Source organism: Phymastichus coffea, unplaced genomic scaffold, assembly GCF_024137745.1.
Source record: "Phymastichus coffea isolate CEN01 unplaced genomic scaffold, Cenicafe_Pcof_1.1 PCOF00001, whole genome shotgun sequence".
In the NCBI taxonomy this organism is placed as follows: Eukaryota; Metazoa; Arthropoda; class Insecta; order Hymenoptera; family Eulophidae; genus Phymastichus; species Phymastichus coffea.
This window is the reverse complement of record NW_026706812.1, coordinates 16,290,223-16,310,831: the sequence shown is the minus strand read 5'-3', so window position 1 is coordinate 16,310,831 and position 20,609 is coordinate 16,290,223. Positions and strand designations below refer to the sequence as shown.

Genomic DNA, 20,609 nt, shown 5'->3' with positions numbered 1-20,609 from the left:
AGTCGAAAGCAGGCTGCAGATTTAGATGAGCGAACGTCGATAAGTGGATAAGTGCGTTCAGTTGGTGTCGTATACCAGTGAGATGCATAATCCAGGCTCGGAGTAGTTTGCAACGAAGCGGTAATTGCTCGGGCTGCAGAGGCTGCACTTCAGCATCAGACGTGCGCGCGCGCGCGCATCAGTTATAGTTAGTTGGTCGGTGCGGTTCCCAGACGTGTATCGCGAACGCTACGCAACATCGCAATTATCGATCGCCGTTACTGCCTCCCGAAGACTCCGAGGGACTCCCGCTTGTCCGTTACCTTGCGCGAGCCGAGAGCTTGCGTGCGACGAAATGGCAACGACGTGTTCAAAGAAGTGTCTGGGCAATCTAGACAAACGACGCACTCGGTCTTCGAGCGCAGTCGAACAACCAGTCGTGCGCTCGACAAGTATCTGCTCGCACGTGCGCGCAAAATCGAAAGAGGCCGCTCAACGCTTGAGACGTCCACATCGCCACCGCTCCCATTCGGCCAGGCTCGGCTTTGGCACTTCGCAATCACAAACAACATCTTCGGTACTCTCGAGGCGCCACGGCAGATCCGTACACTTGCCGCTGAATAAATAATGTTGGAGCCTTCGCCCCAGGGCTGCTCCCTTACTCGTGTAAGCAGCCCCGATAATTCGCTTAGTAAACCGCCACGACTGCGCTATCGACACGAACACGACCGGTCAACGATTCGCAAACTTCTCGAGCTTAAGCTGCCTCGACTTCGACAGACAGTTGCCATTTACTGAGTTGATTATTCGCCAACTAATATCGTTATGTCGTCACAGACTCTCGATAAAACGTCAATAGCAACACAACTAGGAGTTACCAACAAATGAAACATTGTCAAGAAGATCGTCGGTTTAGGGGTTTGTTTAAAAAAAATTACTCGAAAGCGCAGTGAGTTTTGCTCATCGAGCTTCTGGTACGGTAACTAGCTGATATTGCGGTCACTACCCTTACAATCATAGGTACGCGCACCTCTGCTATCGGACGTGCCTTCGCGAGGCTCACAGGCCCATTCTGCTCTAGCGCTTCTCTGATCATTTGTGCGCAGCAAAGCACGCGGGTTTCAAAGACTCATTTCCAAAACATCCGCGTACCTTATACGCGAAACACAAAACTTGATATTATTGAAAAGAAACTAGAAAGGCATCGAGCAATAAACTGGTTGTGCACAGCTTCAGCAGTGTAAAGACTGTAATTGCGCAGAACAGGTACAGGCACGGTCTTAAAAAGAATGAGGCTGTGCAAGACGAAAGTAATTTGATGAAAGCTATAAAAGCGAGGCCAGAATTGCAAGCTGGCCTGCCGATATCTTGATCCCCGGCCAGTATACGTCTATTAGCTTGACCCTCGTTTAGGCTGATCCCGGCATTTCTTACTTTTACACGTTCAAATGCTGCAACGGAGGCGCCTGTTTTCTGCACGGGCGTCATTCGCGACGTTTGCATGCCTTTTGACACTATTATTCAAATGGATATTTGATCATAAAATATATTTGTATTTAGGCAGATTGCTCGATGAATCTTAGTTGGTTGGTTCACACAGCGAAATGTTTCGGGAATCGTGTTTTATAAAGCAGATAATTTATTTCTTTTCAAAAATTACTGTCAAACAGCAGATAACAAAAGTGTGATCAACGAATCGGAGGACTATTATATCTATTCATATATTTGGCGTGATTGCGGCTAACATTTTATCTACTGCTAGTAAAATATCAGCAACATCATCACCGATATCTAGTCCAAGTATATCGGGAATCGTACTCTTGCAAAAAGAAGCCATTCGAGCAAGTAATGTTGGTTTTGCTGGAGCACTGCCACTTCCGGACTGACCCGATTGACCCGATTGACCCGACTGACTTGGTTGACCCGACTGACCCTCAGGTTGTTGTTGTTGCTGCTGCTGTTGCGGCTGCTGTTGTTGCTGTATAGTATTTATTTCAGTTTGTCATTAAAGCTGATCACAGTATACAAGTAAAAAGAAGATTCGATAATTCTTTTGAATTTCTTCTTTAAAAATCAATTGCAAAGGTGAGATACATAAATTTGCTGAGAGTAAACAGACTTCTATTATATTTCACCGTTTGCAATTCTAATGTTAATTATCTAATGATCTTTAGAATGCAAGCTTTAATCAAACATCAGAATAAAAGTGCCTTCTGTTTCATTAATTATCTTTCACCTGAGGAAAATTACGTTCGTAACTTAGCAAAGAGTCTGTAGGTAAAACCAGAAGCAGACTGCCCTGTGAAACTCTGTTGCAAATACCTTATAAAAAATTCAACCAAATGACCATCTTGCAATATCGTTTACTTTCATAAATTTTATGTGCTGGATGTTGCTGAATAAGCCAACAACTTCATTGATGTATTCAAGTATTCTATACAATCGTTGTCAAGATAGTATTTTGAAAGAGTCTTACTTGGGCATTGCTAACGTGCAGCATTGCAGTGATTAATGCAAACAGGATACAAATTTGAATCGCCGTTTTCATCGTAAACGATTCAATATCTGCAATCGTTTATTTTTATTATTCAAGGCTAAAGAATCGCAAAATGACGAATTGAAATATGAACAATTCATACACGAAGTGGGTCGACGATGTAATACGTGTTTATTTAATGGACGTTATCTTGAAAATTACTTTTCTTTAGATTCCCTTCAAATTTTGAAAATGACTTCCTTTCTTCATTACCTATAAAATTAAGATATTAATCTTCAAAGTTTGCCTTTTCAATACTTGTCAGATAGACTCAAATAATTTTCGTAATACATTTCGGTATAAAAACCATGTGTACCGCTGCTTATTCAACTTTATAACTATTAATGTTTCTTACCACGCTACAGTACGAGTACATCTATATAGTGCTGCAGTTTGCGTAAAAGCTTATGACATACTATAATTTTATTGATTTTGTTTTACTATTTCCATCCAGTTTTATCATAGTCTAATGGCTATGTACTATCTTCCAAAAATTTTTAACGCTAGCAATTCTGTTGACCGAATATTTCAATTTACCATTTTTATTTTTTTATTTATTGATTATTACAAGAGAACGTTCTTAAAACAAAATCGGTGACTACATGGTAAATTCTTAACAAACTATGTTAAAGCAATTCAAAAATTACACACTCACTGCTTTTGATTATTCACGTTATTATTTGAGGCAGAAAATGATAACGCAAACAACAATAAAAAAGCTAGCTAATTACGACGTGGTAATAAAAGAAAAAAAAAATTTACAGAGAAAATGTTCTATCTCAAAGAAAAAAAATTACCCTAGCTTCGACGTTGCTTCTGAACAGATTTTCGAACAGCGCTTACGGCTTGGGAAATCAGGTTTCCCTTTACTCAGAATTAATTCTTGAAGTAATAAAAAAATATTGTAAAGCTCAATTTTAACAAACCCTTATAGACACTTTGGACGCTCTAATAGATTTTATTTTTTTACAAGAGCAAACTTGTGTCAAGCTCCCGCGAGACTAAGCTGCGCTCGTATCAAAGATACAAAAATGTCTTCGTTTGCTTATATCATATTTATTATAGCATATTTACCTCAAATATTTATAGTATAAGCGACGTTCTGGTATCTTCTTTTACTAAACTTCTGCGAGGAAAGACTATTCGTAGCTTTTTATATATTCTATTTCCTCTACATTCAAACAAAACACGGATATTTTGATAGCAGCAGTTTATCGTTTTACAATTTTTTTCACAGTGCCAGCACTCAATAGGCTAATTAATTTTATTCTCTGCGATAAGTAATATCTTAATTAAGGGCATTATTAGAACAATTTATAATTTTGTACGTATATGTACGGAAACTGAAATTCAATATATCATACAATTGCATCTAGAAACTTGTTCTTTCTTTAATTTATATCATGAAGTTGATGTGATTCCAATATATTATCAAACATAATATACCGAGAAATAGATTACATATTGATACAACCCTTATCCAACATAATGGAAAACTTCTTTTCGTTCTCGATGTACAAATGCTATTTAAGAAGTGGTAAAGCTGACGTATGAGTAGGCTGTGGATGCCTAGGTACGGTTTTCAGATCAATTTTTTAGCTGCAAGCAATTAGTGCATACACAGACAAATTGTATTTACGAATGTCGCTACGAAGTGCCACTTTTGAGCTATATATACGATTATGTGTCTGGCGTCTGGCTCATCCTTGTAAACAGGAAAACAGACGATCTTTGTCTTAATTTTGACGAATTTTGAAATTGCGCTTTTTAGTGATAATCGCAATTGGAGCTAAAAATGTATCTGAAAACAATCTCTAGGCACCAAGATATATTGCTCGCATCTCCGTTTTATTCCGTTTGTAAGGTGTGCAAGGAGATTTCACTCGCTGTACAAGGAACGCCTACAGTACTTAGATTATATCGCATTATCCGAATTACAAAGTGTATTTGTAACTACCGATAACTGTACCCGGCCATATTATCACTGCAAAACATATGGTCATATCATGATCTTGTATCTCACCAGATCTGTAGACGCTAGAAGATTCCGTCAGAAAGATTAACCAGATAATGTCTCAGATATCAAATATTAGATACAAGATGTTAGACAACAATTTTAATATGGAGAATAAAAAAAACTAAACATTGTGAAATCTAATATCGTGAGTAAGTTTCTTCAAATTGTATCGATCGGACTGAAAGTTTGTTCGGGCGATATATGGCAATCTCGACTTTCAATTTGGCTCATAGACGTAGATATCGAATGCACGGAAGCGAGAAAAAAAAATGATAGACTTCCGGCAGAGCTCGGCGTTGCCATCTCACTGCGTTGTCGCATCTTCGTAGCTATCGCGCCTACTCGCATACGACTCGCAACCGTGACTGATGATTTGTCAATTGTTTCGTTCGCTCCGATAAAACGCCTGCGCTAAATTATTTACAGATTATTTAGCATTGACTGAACACTATAAAATGTGAAGGCTATTTATTTTGTTGAATGACTTGATAGCGAAGATATAATTATAAAATAAATGTAATATTGTGATAATGAGCTAATGTTTGAGGAAAACGTAAATAGCAGCTATATCAGACGGAAAACGGGAAAACAAAACAATTAAGTCGTTTATCTAGAAGTGGATGATATACAGTTTCTTTCAGTTATTTACAATCATATTTGCCCTTGAGTACGTTGGCATTGACGTATCAATTAGTTTTTTTAACACGACGTTGTTTCAGACTTCAAGTGGGCTTGCACAATTGGCGCAAACACAAATATATGGCGTGCACAAATATTAATAACAAACTTTCCGCGGTCTGATTGATCATATGATTTTGTGTAACTATACATTGCTAAAAATACAGCAGCCTAGTTCTCAAGCCGAATACAGCCATTCATTTACACATCTATACCACGGCCTGATCAAGAAAGGAAAAGAAGCTTGGATCGTTATTGGTAAATAACATAGGAATTGCGATTTAAAAATAGTCAAAATTAAGTTAACATTAAATGGATTTGCCATACCAATTTGTCGATAGCAAAGATACCGTAAAATGCCAATTGTCGAAGTAAATCTACAAATAAATGATAGCCAATCATGCAAGTTACGCAGTTCTCGTGGCATAGTAAGAGAGGTCCTTTTTTCTTGCAGGCTGACTTTCCGAGCGACTCGGATGCTGGGTCCTTTGTTGGCGCGCCGATATAGGGGAGAGGCTCAATGTAGTTACATATACATACGCATTGTATTGCTCGGAGCCGCAGCGACAGGCGTGCAATCGAGGCCTCGAGACTCATAAATCCCCATTGAAGCAAGCTCGGCGGGCGCCTCGGTCGACTAGCTCTTCCCTGGACTTTCTCCCCCGAGGGCGAAAGAACGCAAGATTTTCGGCTCCGAGCCCCAGTCGGCCAGTGGCAATAGTGCGCATCGGAAAAGCGAGGATGTTCCTTCCATTTTGTTATGTTGTTCTTTTGCCACTCTTTGCAGAAGCTTATGAGTTCGCGCGGAGGCCACTGGATCGGACACAAAGTCCAAGAGACTGCTTCGTCAGTCGCAGCTTTGTATGCCTCGCACCAATTGGCCCAATCATTCACAGTTTGTCCAACGCCGCATTTTCTATTCTCCGCTAATTTTTCTCTCGTTGCTCCGATTTCTCCCTTGTTTGTCTTTCTCGGACACATTCATTAATCATCTGATTTTATTTGTCAACCAACGTTCAGCTGCTATCAGTACACACATATACACACCCGTATTATATATATAAGCCCTCGATGATTTATCATTTACACTTACGCGCTTTGATCTATAATGGAATGTCATTTTACTTTTAGCACGAACGATCGAGTAACTCGTGTCATCGCTAAACACTAAAGCTTTTGCAGTGCAACAAAAATAAATGCATTCCCATCGACGGAACATGCAGGATAAATAAACAAACTATATGATTTTACAATCAGACGCGAGCATCGACAGACATCCTAAATTAATGAAATTCATTGTTTGTTTCGTTCACAAATCAAATTTAGCGGGCAGAAACAATGAATATTCGACCGCGAGTCGATCCTTCGTTAATCAAGCAAAGCCGCACTATCCAGCACAAGATTGTCCGTGTGGAAGTGATCCGACGGTAAATTGGCTCCGCGAAAATGAAAATATGCAGGCGCCGTCTTGCATTCCTGTTGAAGGAGTATCGTGAAAGCGAGAGTATATATATATAAGTGTAGTACAAAATCGATGGAGGCGCGTAATGCCCCGTAGACGTATTAAATTTTCATCTAGCACGTTTGATAATAACCGACCCCTTTCCATCAATAACTAGCCGAAATATACACATGTGAAATGGCGAATAACCGTCACGCTGAAAACAATTGATATTTAGAGGTAGGTTATTTTCTAATCTAACGGACGACTGCAAATGATCGACTGTCAAAGGTTGTCAAAATCAATCGTTTATTCGGATATGAGAAAGTAGCGAGTAGCGGAAGTATTGGCTTGTTTGAAAGCAAAAAATGGCAGAGGGCGTGGAAGCACAATCGGCACAATGTCAATCATGTGCATTGGCAGAGTAGCCCGAGGCGTTGGAAAATCAACAACGAGACATGCACTACCGCGAGGATCGAGCGAGCACGAATCTGCTATGCAGTAAGAATTAGAGGACAGAAAGGGAGAGACAGAGAGAGAGAGAGAGAGAGAGAGAGAGAGAGGGCTGAAAGTAGACCACGCAGTACCAAATGACAGACGGCATAGTTAATAACATTGTTCGACGACAGTCTAATGAGAAGCGCTAGGAAGCAGAGAGGGAGAGCGAGAGGATTACCGAGTGGGGATAATTTAGCCTTGCCAGGACCACTTCCCCTTCCGGTTTTGCAGGCGTTTCGCTCGCTCTGTGTGCGTAATTTACTCGGCTACACCTATATGCACCAGACGACTAACTAGTTATTCCTCAGATTAAATAAACTCCCATCTAATCAGTTCAAGCGACCACTCTCCCAATTACAATTCGTTCTAATCTTCTTCTCGCGTCGCCGATAGTAAAGACATCTTTGTTTAGAAAACTACAATTATGATGGATTGCTGACAAGATTAATTTTTAAAAAGGATCACTTCAAAATTGCTTACAATTACTTGCAAAGTCATGTTTTGATCAAATTGACAATGAAATTTGACAAAGTTAAATTAAGCAATTATGTCTTTTCACTCGTAGGACTACATAAGTCGTAAAAAATTTTATGGAAACAAATTCAGGAATGTACGGATATTATTCCATTATATGGTGGCAAGCATTTTTTTATTTTTACTTTTTTCATATACTCTAAATCAGTACAAGAATTTTCTTTAAGCTCAATTGTTCACAAATTTGACATACCCTTTGAAACTAAAACTGCGAAATCTCACTTCAAATTTTGAACAGAACTTGGAATAATCGTTGGAATTTCTGTTTATATTATGCTAAACTTGTTAGACCTTACTTTTTCAAACCAATCAATGGATAAAAAATTTATTCATTATAAAATATTTATAATTTAGCCAATATGTCACACTCACAAAATATCTACAAATAAATTTTATCGAAAGTAATAAAAGGAGTGTAAAAAAATATCACCATCTGTATACGCTACAGATAAAATTCAATTGCAATAGAGAGACGCAATATTCACCATTTATTGTTAAATGGAGACAGCATGCAATCATCTCCATCACCTTTACATGTGTGAGATGGTAATTTATAAATTAGAAAGTATAAGAGTAATACAACTTCATTTATAATCAATCGTTTCATTCGCTGTAGCATACTTTTGCAAAGAGCACAGTAACGAGGAAAAAATAAAGCGTCCAATTATGGCTTACACCGTGATAAATAAATATCATATTTGTGATAAAACTCTTTTAACTTATTTTTATTTCTGCACAATATTAAATGCATTTCAAATATGACATTGTTTACTCAAAAGACACAGGCCCAGCAACTATTAACGTATTACAAACAAACATTAAGAAAATTATTCCGAATATTATTGAAAATTTATTATAAGTGATGTTCACAAAGTTTTAGTTTAATAATATATATCAAAGTGGTATACAATTTAACTTGAAGAAAACTCCTGAACTAGAATAGATGAAAAATACAAAAATAAAAAAATTCTTGCCGATATACATTTTACAAACGTTTAAATGTTTCAGGCTATAACAATTGTTATGAAACAAATGTTTTTAAAATGTTTTGAAAGTGTTTTCGAAACATGAGTTTACTCTGTAGAGTTAAAAAATGAGTGAACATATCTCGTGTTTCGAAAAGTTTTATAAACATATTAAAAACGTTTTTTTCATTAAACTTGTAAACATTTAAAAGTTTACCTAAAAACATTTTCAAAACATTTTTGTTATTCAGTAAAGCATACATGCCTGATTAAATTTGCTCAATGTGGATAACAAACAGATATAATCAACGTTCTTATAGTTATTGATTGTCCATTACAAATTATAAATTTATTAGTCCGTATATAAATAAAATAAGTAATGAAAGAATTATTCTGCAAATAATGTTAAAAGAGATGATGAATTGTAAGTGAAACAAAACGTTATTAAGAAGAAATACAAATAAATTTTCACACGTAAACGGCTAAATAAAAAACATAGATTGCATTACAGAATAAAGGGACGTAATATAGTAATATTAACATATTGATTTGATGTAATTTCATTTTATGATTTCAACAGTGTTGTAAAATTCTAATAATAAAATAAAACTTTAGTGGTGCCGAAACAACTATATGTTACAACTTTTTTAATAACATTTTCTTTAAAATTGTTCTAATATGAGTATATATAAACTACAAAAAGTAACAATTATACAATTAAAAAGTTATTCCTTCTAATAATTGTTATATTCAATTTCTTATTCATTTGGTGATTACACACATTATAAAACTCTTCTAGTTTTTGCTAAATACAAAAATTTCTATCAAAGACTGTCTGTCAGGTATGAACTTTTTCTAAATCATAGACAGGAAAAAATAATATACCACAAATAAATATAATGTAGGTAGGTCAGATAATACAAGATGACAAAGTAGTTAGCAAAGAAGAAGACAATTTTTTATGTGATTTCGAATCATTGAACCTTACTCAGTAGTCAAAAGTTAAGTAAAACACTATTTTCAATATGTTTCTTTTGCTTAAACTATCAAAATATATTAAAACTGAATATTAATAATCATTTTGATGCATATTATAAAATTAATCGTGTAAAACATTAAAATGAAAAACGTCTCAGTCGAACCCTCCAGATATAATGGTTGATAGCGTAGGGCTTTCGGCATACCTATATACTTGTCGCAGCTACGAATGGATTCTACCCCCCTCAGATTAGTCGAACCGTTCCAAAGATATACGTGCACATACACAAAAATAGAAGACCGCGTTTTTTTATCTATATTTATTCAGCAAAAACAGTTCAAGTATACAACAACAAAAATTAAAAAAAATATAATAACTGATAAAGAATTTCAGAAGAAGCCAAAAAGACTTATTTGATCTTATGAAGTCGCAGACTGCACCTTATGTGTCATCCAACAGTCGATTTTCCGTAGTTTTCGTAAGAAAAAAAAAACGTGCAAGTACTGACAAGGATTTCCCAGGCGACCGGCTAGCCTTGGTCGATCATAAAATCTTCTAGATTCTCTTTCTTTTTGACCAAGCTTCGTTAATAGCTTGTGCATGCTTTTTCTCAGAAGCTCTCTTGGCGAACTTATATATAAAAAGTGTTCCTTGAAGAGCAGAAAGGGAAAAGCCTTACCTACGTTGCACTTCGAAATAATGATTTTTGACCCAGCGTCTTTATAACCTTTTCCACGCTTCTTGACTACGAGACACAACTTGACGCTATTACTTGCAGCTGTCGTCGGCGTACAACTCAACTTATAGTTTATATTCATATTTCAATAAATAACTATAGTGGTTTATTCTAAAAAGTAAACATATCATTACTGTCTGCTTTCTTAAAAGCTCAGGAAAATATACCGTCGTCCATACCGTCGTTCCAAACAGTGTAATATCGAACTATTCAATATAGTACAAGAAGAAATAAATAATACAAAAGTTTAACGTGACTGTCATACAATATTTTTCAAAGTGGACAAACTCTGACGAGAGATTTTTGAATTTTGTTGGATTTTCATAAAAATGTATTGCAAATAATGAGCCTGACTATTTAATCACGATTACTTTTTTTAATTAAAAACCTTATATAACTTTACAACGTACGTATTGATAACTTTCACTAAAGCATTTTTTACTTATGCCAATGCTTGTAAACTTTGTATTATAACACAAATTAAATCTATTTCATATGTTAAGTAATAACTTGCATGTATTAACTAATAAACAGTGAATTCTACGAACTTGCAGATGCTTCATGATTTTTTTATGCTGCGTAGGATCTTACGTTTATTGATTTGCGACAATGGCATTCTGGGATTTAAAAATTACAGTGTAATATCACGTTGCTTCACGACGAACTTACCAAACGATGCGTTTAATGAGGAAAAATAAGTTATACACAATGCCATTCTAAACGGCTGTGGTTACCAAAAATCTTTCTAGAACAAGCTCATTTTTTGTTTCAGTAGTATTTCATCGTAACGTGAGATCAAACCAAAATGTGCATCAACATCATCATCATCTTCATCATCATCACCATCATCATTATTACTAAAAAAGAGCCTCTAATGATTATGATTGATCAATTGAGTGATCACATGGTGCGATGACGCAAAATTTAACAAGATGTTTTAAGTTTCAAAAAAAAATTTAATTTGTTAATTTGTATTGTACGTTGTAAACATTATTATTAAATAAATATTACATAAAATAATTAGAATAGGTAAGTCCAATCGCCGTAGATTATATTTTTATTATATTGTTACAAATTAGAAATATATCTAACGTACATTTACGTCAGATTGGATCATGTTGAGTGCAGGCATAGACTATCTGACTGTTTGACGTGAATCAGAGAAATTACGAAAACTAAGGTTTTTGTTTGGGACGAAACTCCAACGGCTCCTAGATATGTTATGGATATAGCAAATAAAGTTTTACAGGTTGTTATGGCAAATAATTTATCACTTCAAGGAAAAATTATAGTTATAGGAGAAGATTTTAAGCAGGGTTTACCAATTAAAGTAAGAAGAACTAAAAATAAAATATTACATCTTTCAATTAAAAAATGTAGTGCATAGTGGGCAACACTTTACAAAATATATAAGTTTATGACAAATATGAGAATTTTGCCAAATGAGATTCAATTTTCTAATTTGTTGTTAAATGTTAGAAATGAAATATTAAATGACAATGAACATTATAGAAATATTCCAAAACATTGTTTACTTCTAGCTTCAATGAGTATTGTCGAAAATATTTTTGCTAATCTGATCCGTGAAAAAAAAATGTAATGAAATTTGTAAATGGGCAATATTGTCTGTTGTAGAAATATCGATGTAAATAATATCAATATACAAATTACCAGTTTATTAGATTCAACAAGCGAGCGTTTATATACTGTAGTCTAATCTATAATTTGAAATAATAATGGTAAATTAGATGACGTTATAATGCTTGAATATCTAAACTCATTAAACCTACTCTGTTTACCACCGTACATATTGAATTAAAAAAGGAATCGCATTGTTAATTAGAAATATAAGTATAAATAAAGGTTTGTGTAGCGGTACATGACTACAAATAATAGATTTGTCTAATTATTTATTGAAATGCAAAATTTCAACGAATGATAAATCTAATAACATTGTGTTTTTTAAATCGTATTACCCTTTATTATGTGAATATCCTTTTTTCTTTAAAAGAAGAATTAAATTGGCATTTTCCATAAGAACAATCTCAAGGACAAACATTTAATAATGTTGAGATTGATCTACGCAGGGATGTTTTTAGTCACGGGCAATTATATGTAGTGTTGTCTAGATTTCGATAATGATGGGACTCTATAAAAATACATCTTGGACATCAAATACGTACACAGTGAATACAAAATTACGTTTACAAAGAATTACTACGTGATAATTGATATAATTTTTGACACTTACAGTTAATATGTATTTATTATTTTTAGTTTTTTTAACTCACTATACAGTATGATAAAATCTTGAAATAAATTATTTATTTTAAACTTTATTTTAATTTTATAAAAATTATAATTACTGTTATTATCTGTGGTGTCAGTTTTTTTTAATGAAAGTTTACTGTTAGTGATAAAAACTATGTTTGACCGTGCGCAAAGCGCACATTAACCTTCTAGTTATAATTACATATTTCATTCAATTATATTAAGATTTTTTGATTTTGTGGCAAGATTCCTCAATTCCTTCACTCTTAGTTTACGCCTAATGTTAGTAGTCTTGATACTAATGCACGAAAAGTACAATATTAAGAAGCTTCTCCTGTAATGAAGCAACACACACACACACACACACACACACACACACACACACACTTTTGTCTAATGAACATCAATTAAAATGATTTTGTTATCTCCTCAAAATTTATAATTAAAAATATGTACAATAATTACAGATTATAAGTAAAAATAACAAAACATATTAGAATGAAGTATACGTTAAATAAAAATAAAAAAAGGTATTAAACAACGTAAATAACATTTTTTTCGGATAGCACCCAATAGAATCAGTGTTGTGTTTTGCAGATATGAGCTAATCCTCAAAAATTTTCATATTACTGTCCCTTGCTTGTATTGAGAATGTAGAGCTTTAAAAATTGTTATGAATGCTATTACTTCTTCATTGCATGAAGCACAACAAGTTTAGAGTGTACCTATCAGATGCCTGTCAGAAGTTACAAGAACTTTCAAACCAAAATTTTAAAAACTTGATGTTTTCAAAGTGTTCCTTTAACAATCTAAAAATGATTTATGTTCATAACTTTTCTAACACTTTATATATATCTTATCCATAATTTTTTCTAGTCTTTGCAACACTTTTCTTGATATAATAGCACAAGAAATTATGATGTGCCCATTATGGTTCACGAGTAACTAATTTTGAAATAATGTCCTTCGAAATGTTTGCTGTAATGAAATTTATTGTTAAATACGGATTTAAAAAATAACATTAAATTATAAAGGATTCTGGATAGTGGTTTATCTTTCTTTTAGCTCAATAATCGAAGATATTTTTCGTGAATTCTTGTGTTCTATAATATAAAAAATTATGTTTCAACAATCCCACGTGATGCGATCGTGACTGATGAAAATTGTAAGTGTTTTCAAAGAGCACACTTTATAGACAGATCAGATAGATCTAAATAATAATGTGATCACACGTTTACACCACTTTGAACAAGTTTTCAACAGACGCCTTCTAAATTATACTAAGAAGATTTAAAAAAGGTAATTTTTTTAAATAAAAATATTAAATTATATGGCGTAGCACAAACAAACTTTAAAATAGAATATTTTAAGACCAGATTGATATTCTTACACTTTTTTTGAAGTTGTTTATCAGAGTATAATACCAACAAATTCGTTATAAATGCAGAAAATTATTGAGATTACAAAAATAGATTCAATAACAGCTAATTGGAAGTTAAAGCCAGTTCCTAATAGTATGCAATTTCACAATATAATTTATACGAAAGAAGATAAGGAAACTTAGTGCTTGAATTATTTATCGTGCTCTTACTGTATCTATAATAAATTGTATTATCCTCAATATTCACTCTTCTGTTTACCTCCAAACTGGACTGTGAAACGAAAGGTTTTATGCAATTTATGCATAGTAATTGTATATATTTAACCTTACACTAACATTTTGTTAAAAAGTAGCTGTATATATTATTTCTAGATTATAAATCTTATTAAAAACTATTCAACATTCCTCAATATATGAACAAAGCTTCATTAAAATCTATCAAGTGGATATGTCATACCGATCGACAAAATATATGTACAGATATTCACTAGGACAGACGGCACAAAATTATGACTTCGTTGTCTCTCCAATATTCGAATAAAAAATGTACAACAAGGCTTTTCTGTAATTATATGTAAAATGTTGAGATTTATTGAAATAAAACTAGGATTCAAATATAAAACAAGAAAAACAAAACAAAAAATGTTAAAAAAAATGAAAACAAAAGTTTCACAATGTCCGCAAAAAGAACAGCCTAATCAATAAGAAGAAAAATATGTACAGTCCGATAGCCGTATAAAGGTAGTATGATGATGAGGCTTTTTGACAATTTAGACAAATCGTGAGTCATAGCTGTGAGGAGTCGAAAGCTAGTTGGATTATTACACAGGATCAAAGTAAAATGGGCCGTATGTAAACTTGAATGAGCTGGTTATTAACGAGCAATCGAGTAGCAATTCTAATAGCGATTAGATGCAATTGCATCGGAATTAGGCATTGGCGCGAATGGCCGGGCGCAGTATAGAGAAGCTGCACAGCTGCTGGTCGCCGTGGTCGCAGCTCCTTTGATTACAAGTCAGCGCACTATAATCCTGCGAATGCTTGGCTCAACACAAATTCGATCATCGGCATCGATGATTACACCCAACTCGCGCAGCCAAATACTCTTCGCGCCGCGCCAATCTGGCCTAACCAATTAACGTAGTCGCGCGTACGATAATCTATTTGCTACATCGTCTATTCGCCGGTGACGCGTGCACCTGCAGAGAGAAATGCCTGCAAATACCCGGAAGCACAGTAATTTGGTGGCGAGCGGCGAAAAACGCCGTTGGAATAGATTGCGAATGGAAAATGATGGAGCTTGATCTTGGATGCGGGCAAATGAAGCGGGCGACAAATGAAAAATGGCACAGTGGAGTGCTGGAAAATTGAGCGAAGTGAATAAGTGCAAATCGAGCTGGCGAGCCGCGACGGCGTGGCTGTGATGGGAGCTATAGGCCGCGCGCGGCGATGTAGGTGAGTAGGATATATATCTGGGAGTGGAGTGCGTCTGGACGAAAGCAGAGGCAGCAGTGGATAACGATCAATTAGCGAGAGGAAAGAGAGGAAAAAAGTTGAGTTTACCCGGCGAGATAATTCATTCGAAAGTAGGCTAGCTAATGTATTCAAGAAGCGTAATGGTGGCGAGCGTTGTTATGGTAATTAAAGATTTAATTAATCCGCGCTGGTTGCTGCGCGACGGCGGCGTCGATATATACGTGTACGGGCGTCGAGTCGCGAGTGAAGGGGCGCGCAGGCGACGACAGCTGTTTTCTCAAAACGGGCGCGTATCGACGGCCCGCGGAGCTCGGCTCCGAGCAGCCGAGTGCGCAGCTACGTCGACGTGCGACGACGGCGACATGTCGAGTGCGAGGCTTCGCTGGGAGAAGCGGCGCGGCCAACGACGAACGGCGCGCAGCTCGTTATCGACTCCACTCGCGCTCTCTCCGTCCTTTGCTCGGCGCGCGCCGCTCGCAATTAAAAACGAGAAATTGGGGCTTTGTCCGCGGGCCAGCGGAGAGGGAGAGCGAGTGCAGCCACGTTGCGCGGCAAATCGAGGGCTTCATTAGTGCGCCGGAGGCTCGCGGGGCTCGCCCCGGCCACGCGACACGTGCGTCGCCAGCGATCCTCGGCACCACACTCGCGCTAGGGGGGAGCCCGCCACTTCTTCCCTGCCAGTCTCCTACCTCGGCCGCGCTGCTTTTCGGTCGCCGGCGCTTTCGAAGCGGCGTCTTTGTAAGTCACGCGAGGCGCAGCGGAAGCCCAGTCTTTGCAGTCTCGCTTCGGGAGAGCTGCAAGCCAAGGCTGAACGAGACGGTCTCTATGGCACCGGTGGCGAGGGCTACCGGCAGAGCGGAGTCGCCGTTCGCCGGCGCGACATCGGGTGCATTTGGAATTGGAGAGCCGCGGCGAGCGAAACGTTCGGGAGAAGTAAGGCGGTGCGGCACTCAGCGTGGCAAAGGGCTGCGGGCGAGGGAAGCCAGGCATGTAATCGGATGAAATTTACAGTCGCTCGGCGCGCGAGGCGAGCAGCCTCGGATGATTCATGGGCAAACGCGCGCTCGCGCTCGCTCCCTCCGACTGCACAGCCCGCCGCAATTTTCATTTGCCCAGCAGCGCTCTCGCTTACCTCAACTCTCGGACGAGCCGCCTGCTTAGTTTCCAACTACATACCCGAACTCCTCTCGGCCGCGCGGGGCTCGCGCGCCAAAATCGATGGGTTTATCGACGGCCGTTCGGCTTCGAGCTGGGAGCCAAGAGGCCGGGGGCAAGAGCGCAAGTGCGAGGCTGCGCGAGCAACAGGAGTCGAGCGCGCCGAGCTGGTCGACAGCCGCGAAAGCGCTCGTCAGCCGGGCTTACGTAGCTGGGCTCGGCGCGTCTGACGCGCGAGCCTCCGCCCCGACGCGACGTATCATTTGTACTTTTGCCAGCGCCAAGCTATAATGCCGGCGCGCAGCTCGACTGCCAGTCTGCTGTCCTCCATCGCCGAGCCCTACGGCTTCTTGTTCCCGTTCCGTTCGTCGCGGAGCCCCGAGGGAGAGCCCGCTCTTTCCAACTACTTGCGAGTTTCAGACCCCAGTTCAAGTTTTTAATTCGATTCCGCGAGTGTCGTCCTTCTGTTCTGCCGTTCGGCCGTTCTGCCGGCAGCTATTTCCCCGGATACATCTTCTCGCTTGCCGTTTTACTTTCCGGCGAGCAGCCGCAGCAAAGGGTGCGAGGCTGCAATTGCGTCGGGCCAGCGCTGATTTCCGTTGCCTCCGTAACGGCTGCCGTTTGGCCGATGCACTGTCCCGCAACTTATCCTCGTCGATGTATTTTCGCGCGTTTTCGCGAGGCCGCCTGCTCTGTATTGGGACGGCCGGTGCAACAAGTGGCTTCTCCGCGGTGAATCAAAGCGGCGGCGCACCTTACACTATTGATCCTGGCGCGCGCGTCACGGATTGAATAACGAGCAGGGCTGGAGCTGACCGAGCGCCGAGCGGCCGCGGGAAGATCGAGCGCTGATCGCCGTATACGCGCCCGGCCATTTTCGATTGGCCGACCGCGCGAATAAATTTTGCGGCTCGGGGCTGCGGCGCAACGAGCGCGGAATACGGCTGACGGGGCGAGTCCGCGCCGACCAGCCAGCGAGCCCGGCTCTTTTATCTCGCGGCCGTTTCCATTTTTTGCGCTCTCCTTTTTTTTTTTTTTTTGTCCGAGCAATCGAGAGGCAAACGCCGGAAACGGAAGCGGCTAACGAATGCGCGCTTCCCCCGCAGATTATTTGCAGGCTTTTTGGCTTTTTTGTTACATCGATATTTATGCCTGGTCACCATTCACGACCTGCCACCACCTGCCTCTTCAATTCTCTTGCCAGCGCTAAAGCACACTTCTCTCCGTGTTCATCGCGGCCATTACTCAGCCCTGGTGAACTTTGTTTTCGCGCCGCCCGAGAATTCGTCTTTTACCCGTTGCTACTTGGAGCCGATCGAAACAGCCCGAAAAGACGATCTTGCGGATGATCGTTCACTGCCTCGATAACGTGTGGGCTTTATCTGTGCCAAGTCGTAACTCTCGAGGAAGTGCCGACGCGGATCGAGAGGCAGCCGAGCTGCTTATGGAAACTGTCGGACGAAGGGGGCCCCGCCTACTTTTCCTCGGAAATTTTCGGAGCCTCTGCCGGCTGGCGCACAGGCAGGCAGAATCGGCGATGCCGAGGGCCTCCAGCCTAATCGACTCGTTTACGAAGCAAACCTCGTAAGCCGTCGGCTCGCTGCTGCCAAGCTAACTTCTACAAACTCGCATTCGGGAGGAGCATTGCGTGAGAGGCCCGCGCTGTTCCTCGGCGCGAGATGCACGAGCTTCAGTCTCGCTCCGAACGCTGTCCTACGACGGCTCGCAGCGTCGCTCGGAGCCTGCTCTGCACCTAAGCTCCTTCGACCAAGCCCCGACCGAGTGAACGCGACGCCCGCGCCGTGCCGTCGGCCTGTCGGCAGCATGGACACACTGCCAACGTTTCAGGAGGAAACCGCCACTGCGGCCAGCCTCGCACGCGCAAACGCCACCCCTCAACAGGTGCGACAAACAGCGAACTACGCTCATGCTAGCGATAAGCTCTTCTTCGTCCGTCAAAACTGCAAAGCACGACTGCCGCACGCTGTTTCGATAAATACCGTAGGTAACATGTTCGACAAACCGACTCTTGTCTCGTCTTTCTATTGAGTCTTGCTTCGCTCGGGCGAGAACGATCTTCTTTCCCGCACTAGTCAGGTAATGTATTGTTGTATATTCTTGGCCGAGACAAAAGCGAGGAAGGCCGAAGAAGATGTTTGCAGTGCAAGACAATACGAGCACTGCAAACGTCATCTTTGACGATACCCACGCTTATCCCTCTAACCAAAGCTAAAGTTTTTGTAAACCTCCTTCGAATCACTCGCTTAATTTCAAACCTCTCAAACGCGCGTATTCCTCGATGCCTATAGAACATTTTTGACAATCTATTGCTTTAATAAACGATTCATTACTGAAAGGTGAAAAAAGGGAGTTATTTTTCACGGATAATTTTATAATAGTTCTGACAAATAAATCAAAACATTGACAAAAGTAAGTATGTCATATTTTTCTAGTCACAATATTTATACAATTTCATGCACAAATGACTGAAGTACGGTGATTAGAAAATTAACTTATTTTACTGGGTATCAGAATTTCACATACAAACAGTCTCATCGCCACTCTGATTATTCTAATCTTGGTACCACAAAACATATTACGAAAGAATTAGATGTCGTTTATCTTAGACCAGAAAATAAGTAATATCAGTTATTCGAGTATTAGATCGATCGAATTAGCTCATTTAGAGGAGAAAAAATTGTTAACAGCACTTTGATCACTGTAAACGGTAAAGGGGCTTATAAGGAACTTTAAAAAGAAAAATGCAACAGCTGGGGTGGCACGTGGTTGGTTTACTAGAAACTAGTCATCAGTTAAAAAAAAAAACGTTCAACAGCACAACCAACTTTACTCATCGAACTCTTCACGTGACAGCTAACCTTTTCGGCCACAACCCTTATAATCATTTACGACGGATATATGCGTCCCCTGCTGTTGAACATGACTTCGTGAGATTCACAGTCCTATTTTTCTCGATCGCTTCTCTAGCTATAGTCATTTGAGTGTAGCAAAGGGCATGCGTTATGATGGGGAAAACCGTGGTCAATAAAAATCGAAAAAAAAACTACGTACTTTATGCGAAACCTACCTAGCAGGCATATTACAGACTAGATCGTACAAAAACTATCTTTATACTAATCATTTTTTTTTCATCTTAATACATGTTTTAGTAACGCAGAGATAAAAGTTTCTACGACGTTTCAGATGAGTGTATCAACTTTTTCAAAAGTTATTAATAATTGAAATAATTCACTACTTTTTTCAAATGTCATATTTTATGAATAAAAAATTTTATTGATATCTTCTATTGTATATAACATTTTCTAGACCAACATTTCATTAAGGTATCATGAAAATCTTGTAGGTATATTTTACAGGAATGTGTTAAAAATACGTTATTCAATTATTATGAAATTTTTTTCACATATGATTTGATGCAGAGAGTAATTGTACTAGATCAATGTATACCAAGACATTTAAAAGACCCGATCACGAGAATAAGATAATATTTCCAACGGTGCGAAGCACCATTCGGTTAGTACAATGTAAAGTTGTCGACTTAGTGTACGCTACTTCACTTACCCTATATACCCAAGCCTCAAGGGGTAAGTTATAAGATTTTATGGAGCACTTAAATTTCTAGCGTCTTCTTTCTGGTTGATAGTGTGTTGTTTAACTAAAAGAACGAATGGAGTGAAAATGTATCTGTCATCCTGAAAACAATAGGACTATTGTAATAATTTTTATATATTTATTAGGTATGTTATTGTTACGTATTTGTGTATATTATATATTACACTCAATGGAAAGCATATTTAGATAAATATATACTACGCAAAGTACAAACCGCTGGAAACGAGCTCGGAAAAAAATTTGGGAATATTTAGGACAATTTCAGAAGTTTGCATTCGAGCAATAAAATAAAAAATAATTATTGAGCACAAAATTGTAATTCTCAGTTTC

General features: G+C 38.5%; 2 protein-coding genes across 3 annotated transcripts in view; both read right to left on the bottom strand.

Annotated features, from left to right (window-relative positions):
* Window positions 1–20,609, bottom strand: part of LOC131672043 (uncharacterized) — an 81,919-nt gene that overhangs the window by 26,236 nt on the left and 35,074 nt on the right. Inside the window, exon 2 of one of the 2 annotated variants that reach the window (XM_058949012.1) lies at window positions 20,229–20,359. The exons of the other annotated variant lie outside the window; for it this stretch is intronic. The gene's annotated coding sequence lies outside the window, so the exon portion shown is untranslated. The remainder of the gene's footprint in view (window positions 1–20,228; window positions 20,360–20,609) is intronic. 2 annotated transcript variants of the gene reach the window in all.
* LOC131672154 (uncharacterized) lies at window positions 1,596–3,716 on the bottom strand. Its single transcript, XM_058949228.1, has 4 exons — window positions 3,590–3,716; window positions 2,619–2,728; window positions 2,456–2,544; window positions 1,596–1,957 (listed from the first exon to the last, which is right to left on the bottom strand). Exons 3-4 carry the CDS (start codon window positions 2,525–2,527, stop codon window positions 1,697–1,699), a joined length of 333 nt encoding a protein of 110 aa, XP_058805211.1. The 5' UTR covers window positions 2,528–2,544; window positions 2,619–2,728; window positions 3,590–3,716; the 3' UTR covers window positions 1,596–1,696.

Bases quoted from the DNA above. Each gene is read 5' to 3' on its own strand.
- LOC131672154 (XM_058949228.1), bottom strand. From the start codon at position 2,527: ATGAAAACGGCGATTCAAATTTGTATCCTGTTTGCATTAATCACTGCA. The intron at 1,958-2,455 runs GTAAGACTCTTT...AATACTATACAG, and splicing joins TGCACGTTAGCAATGCCCAA to CAACAACAGCAGCCGCAACA.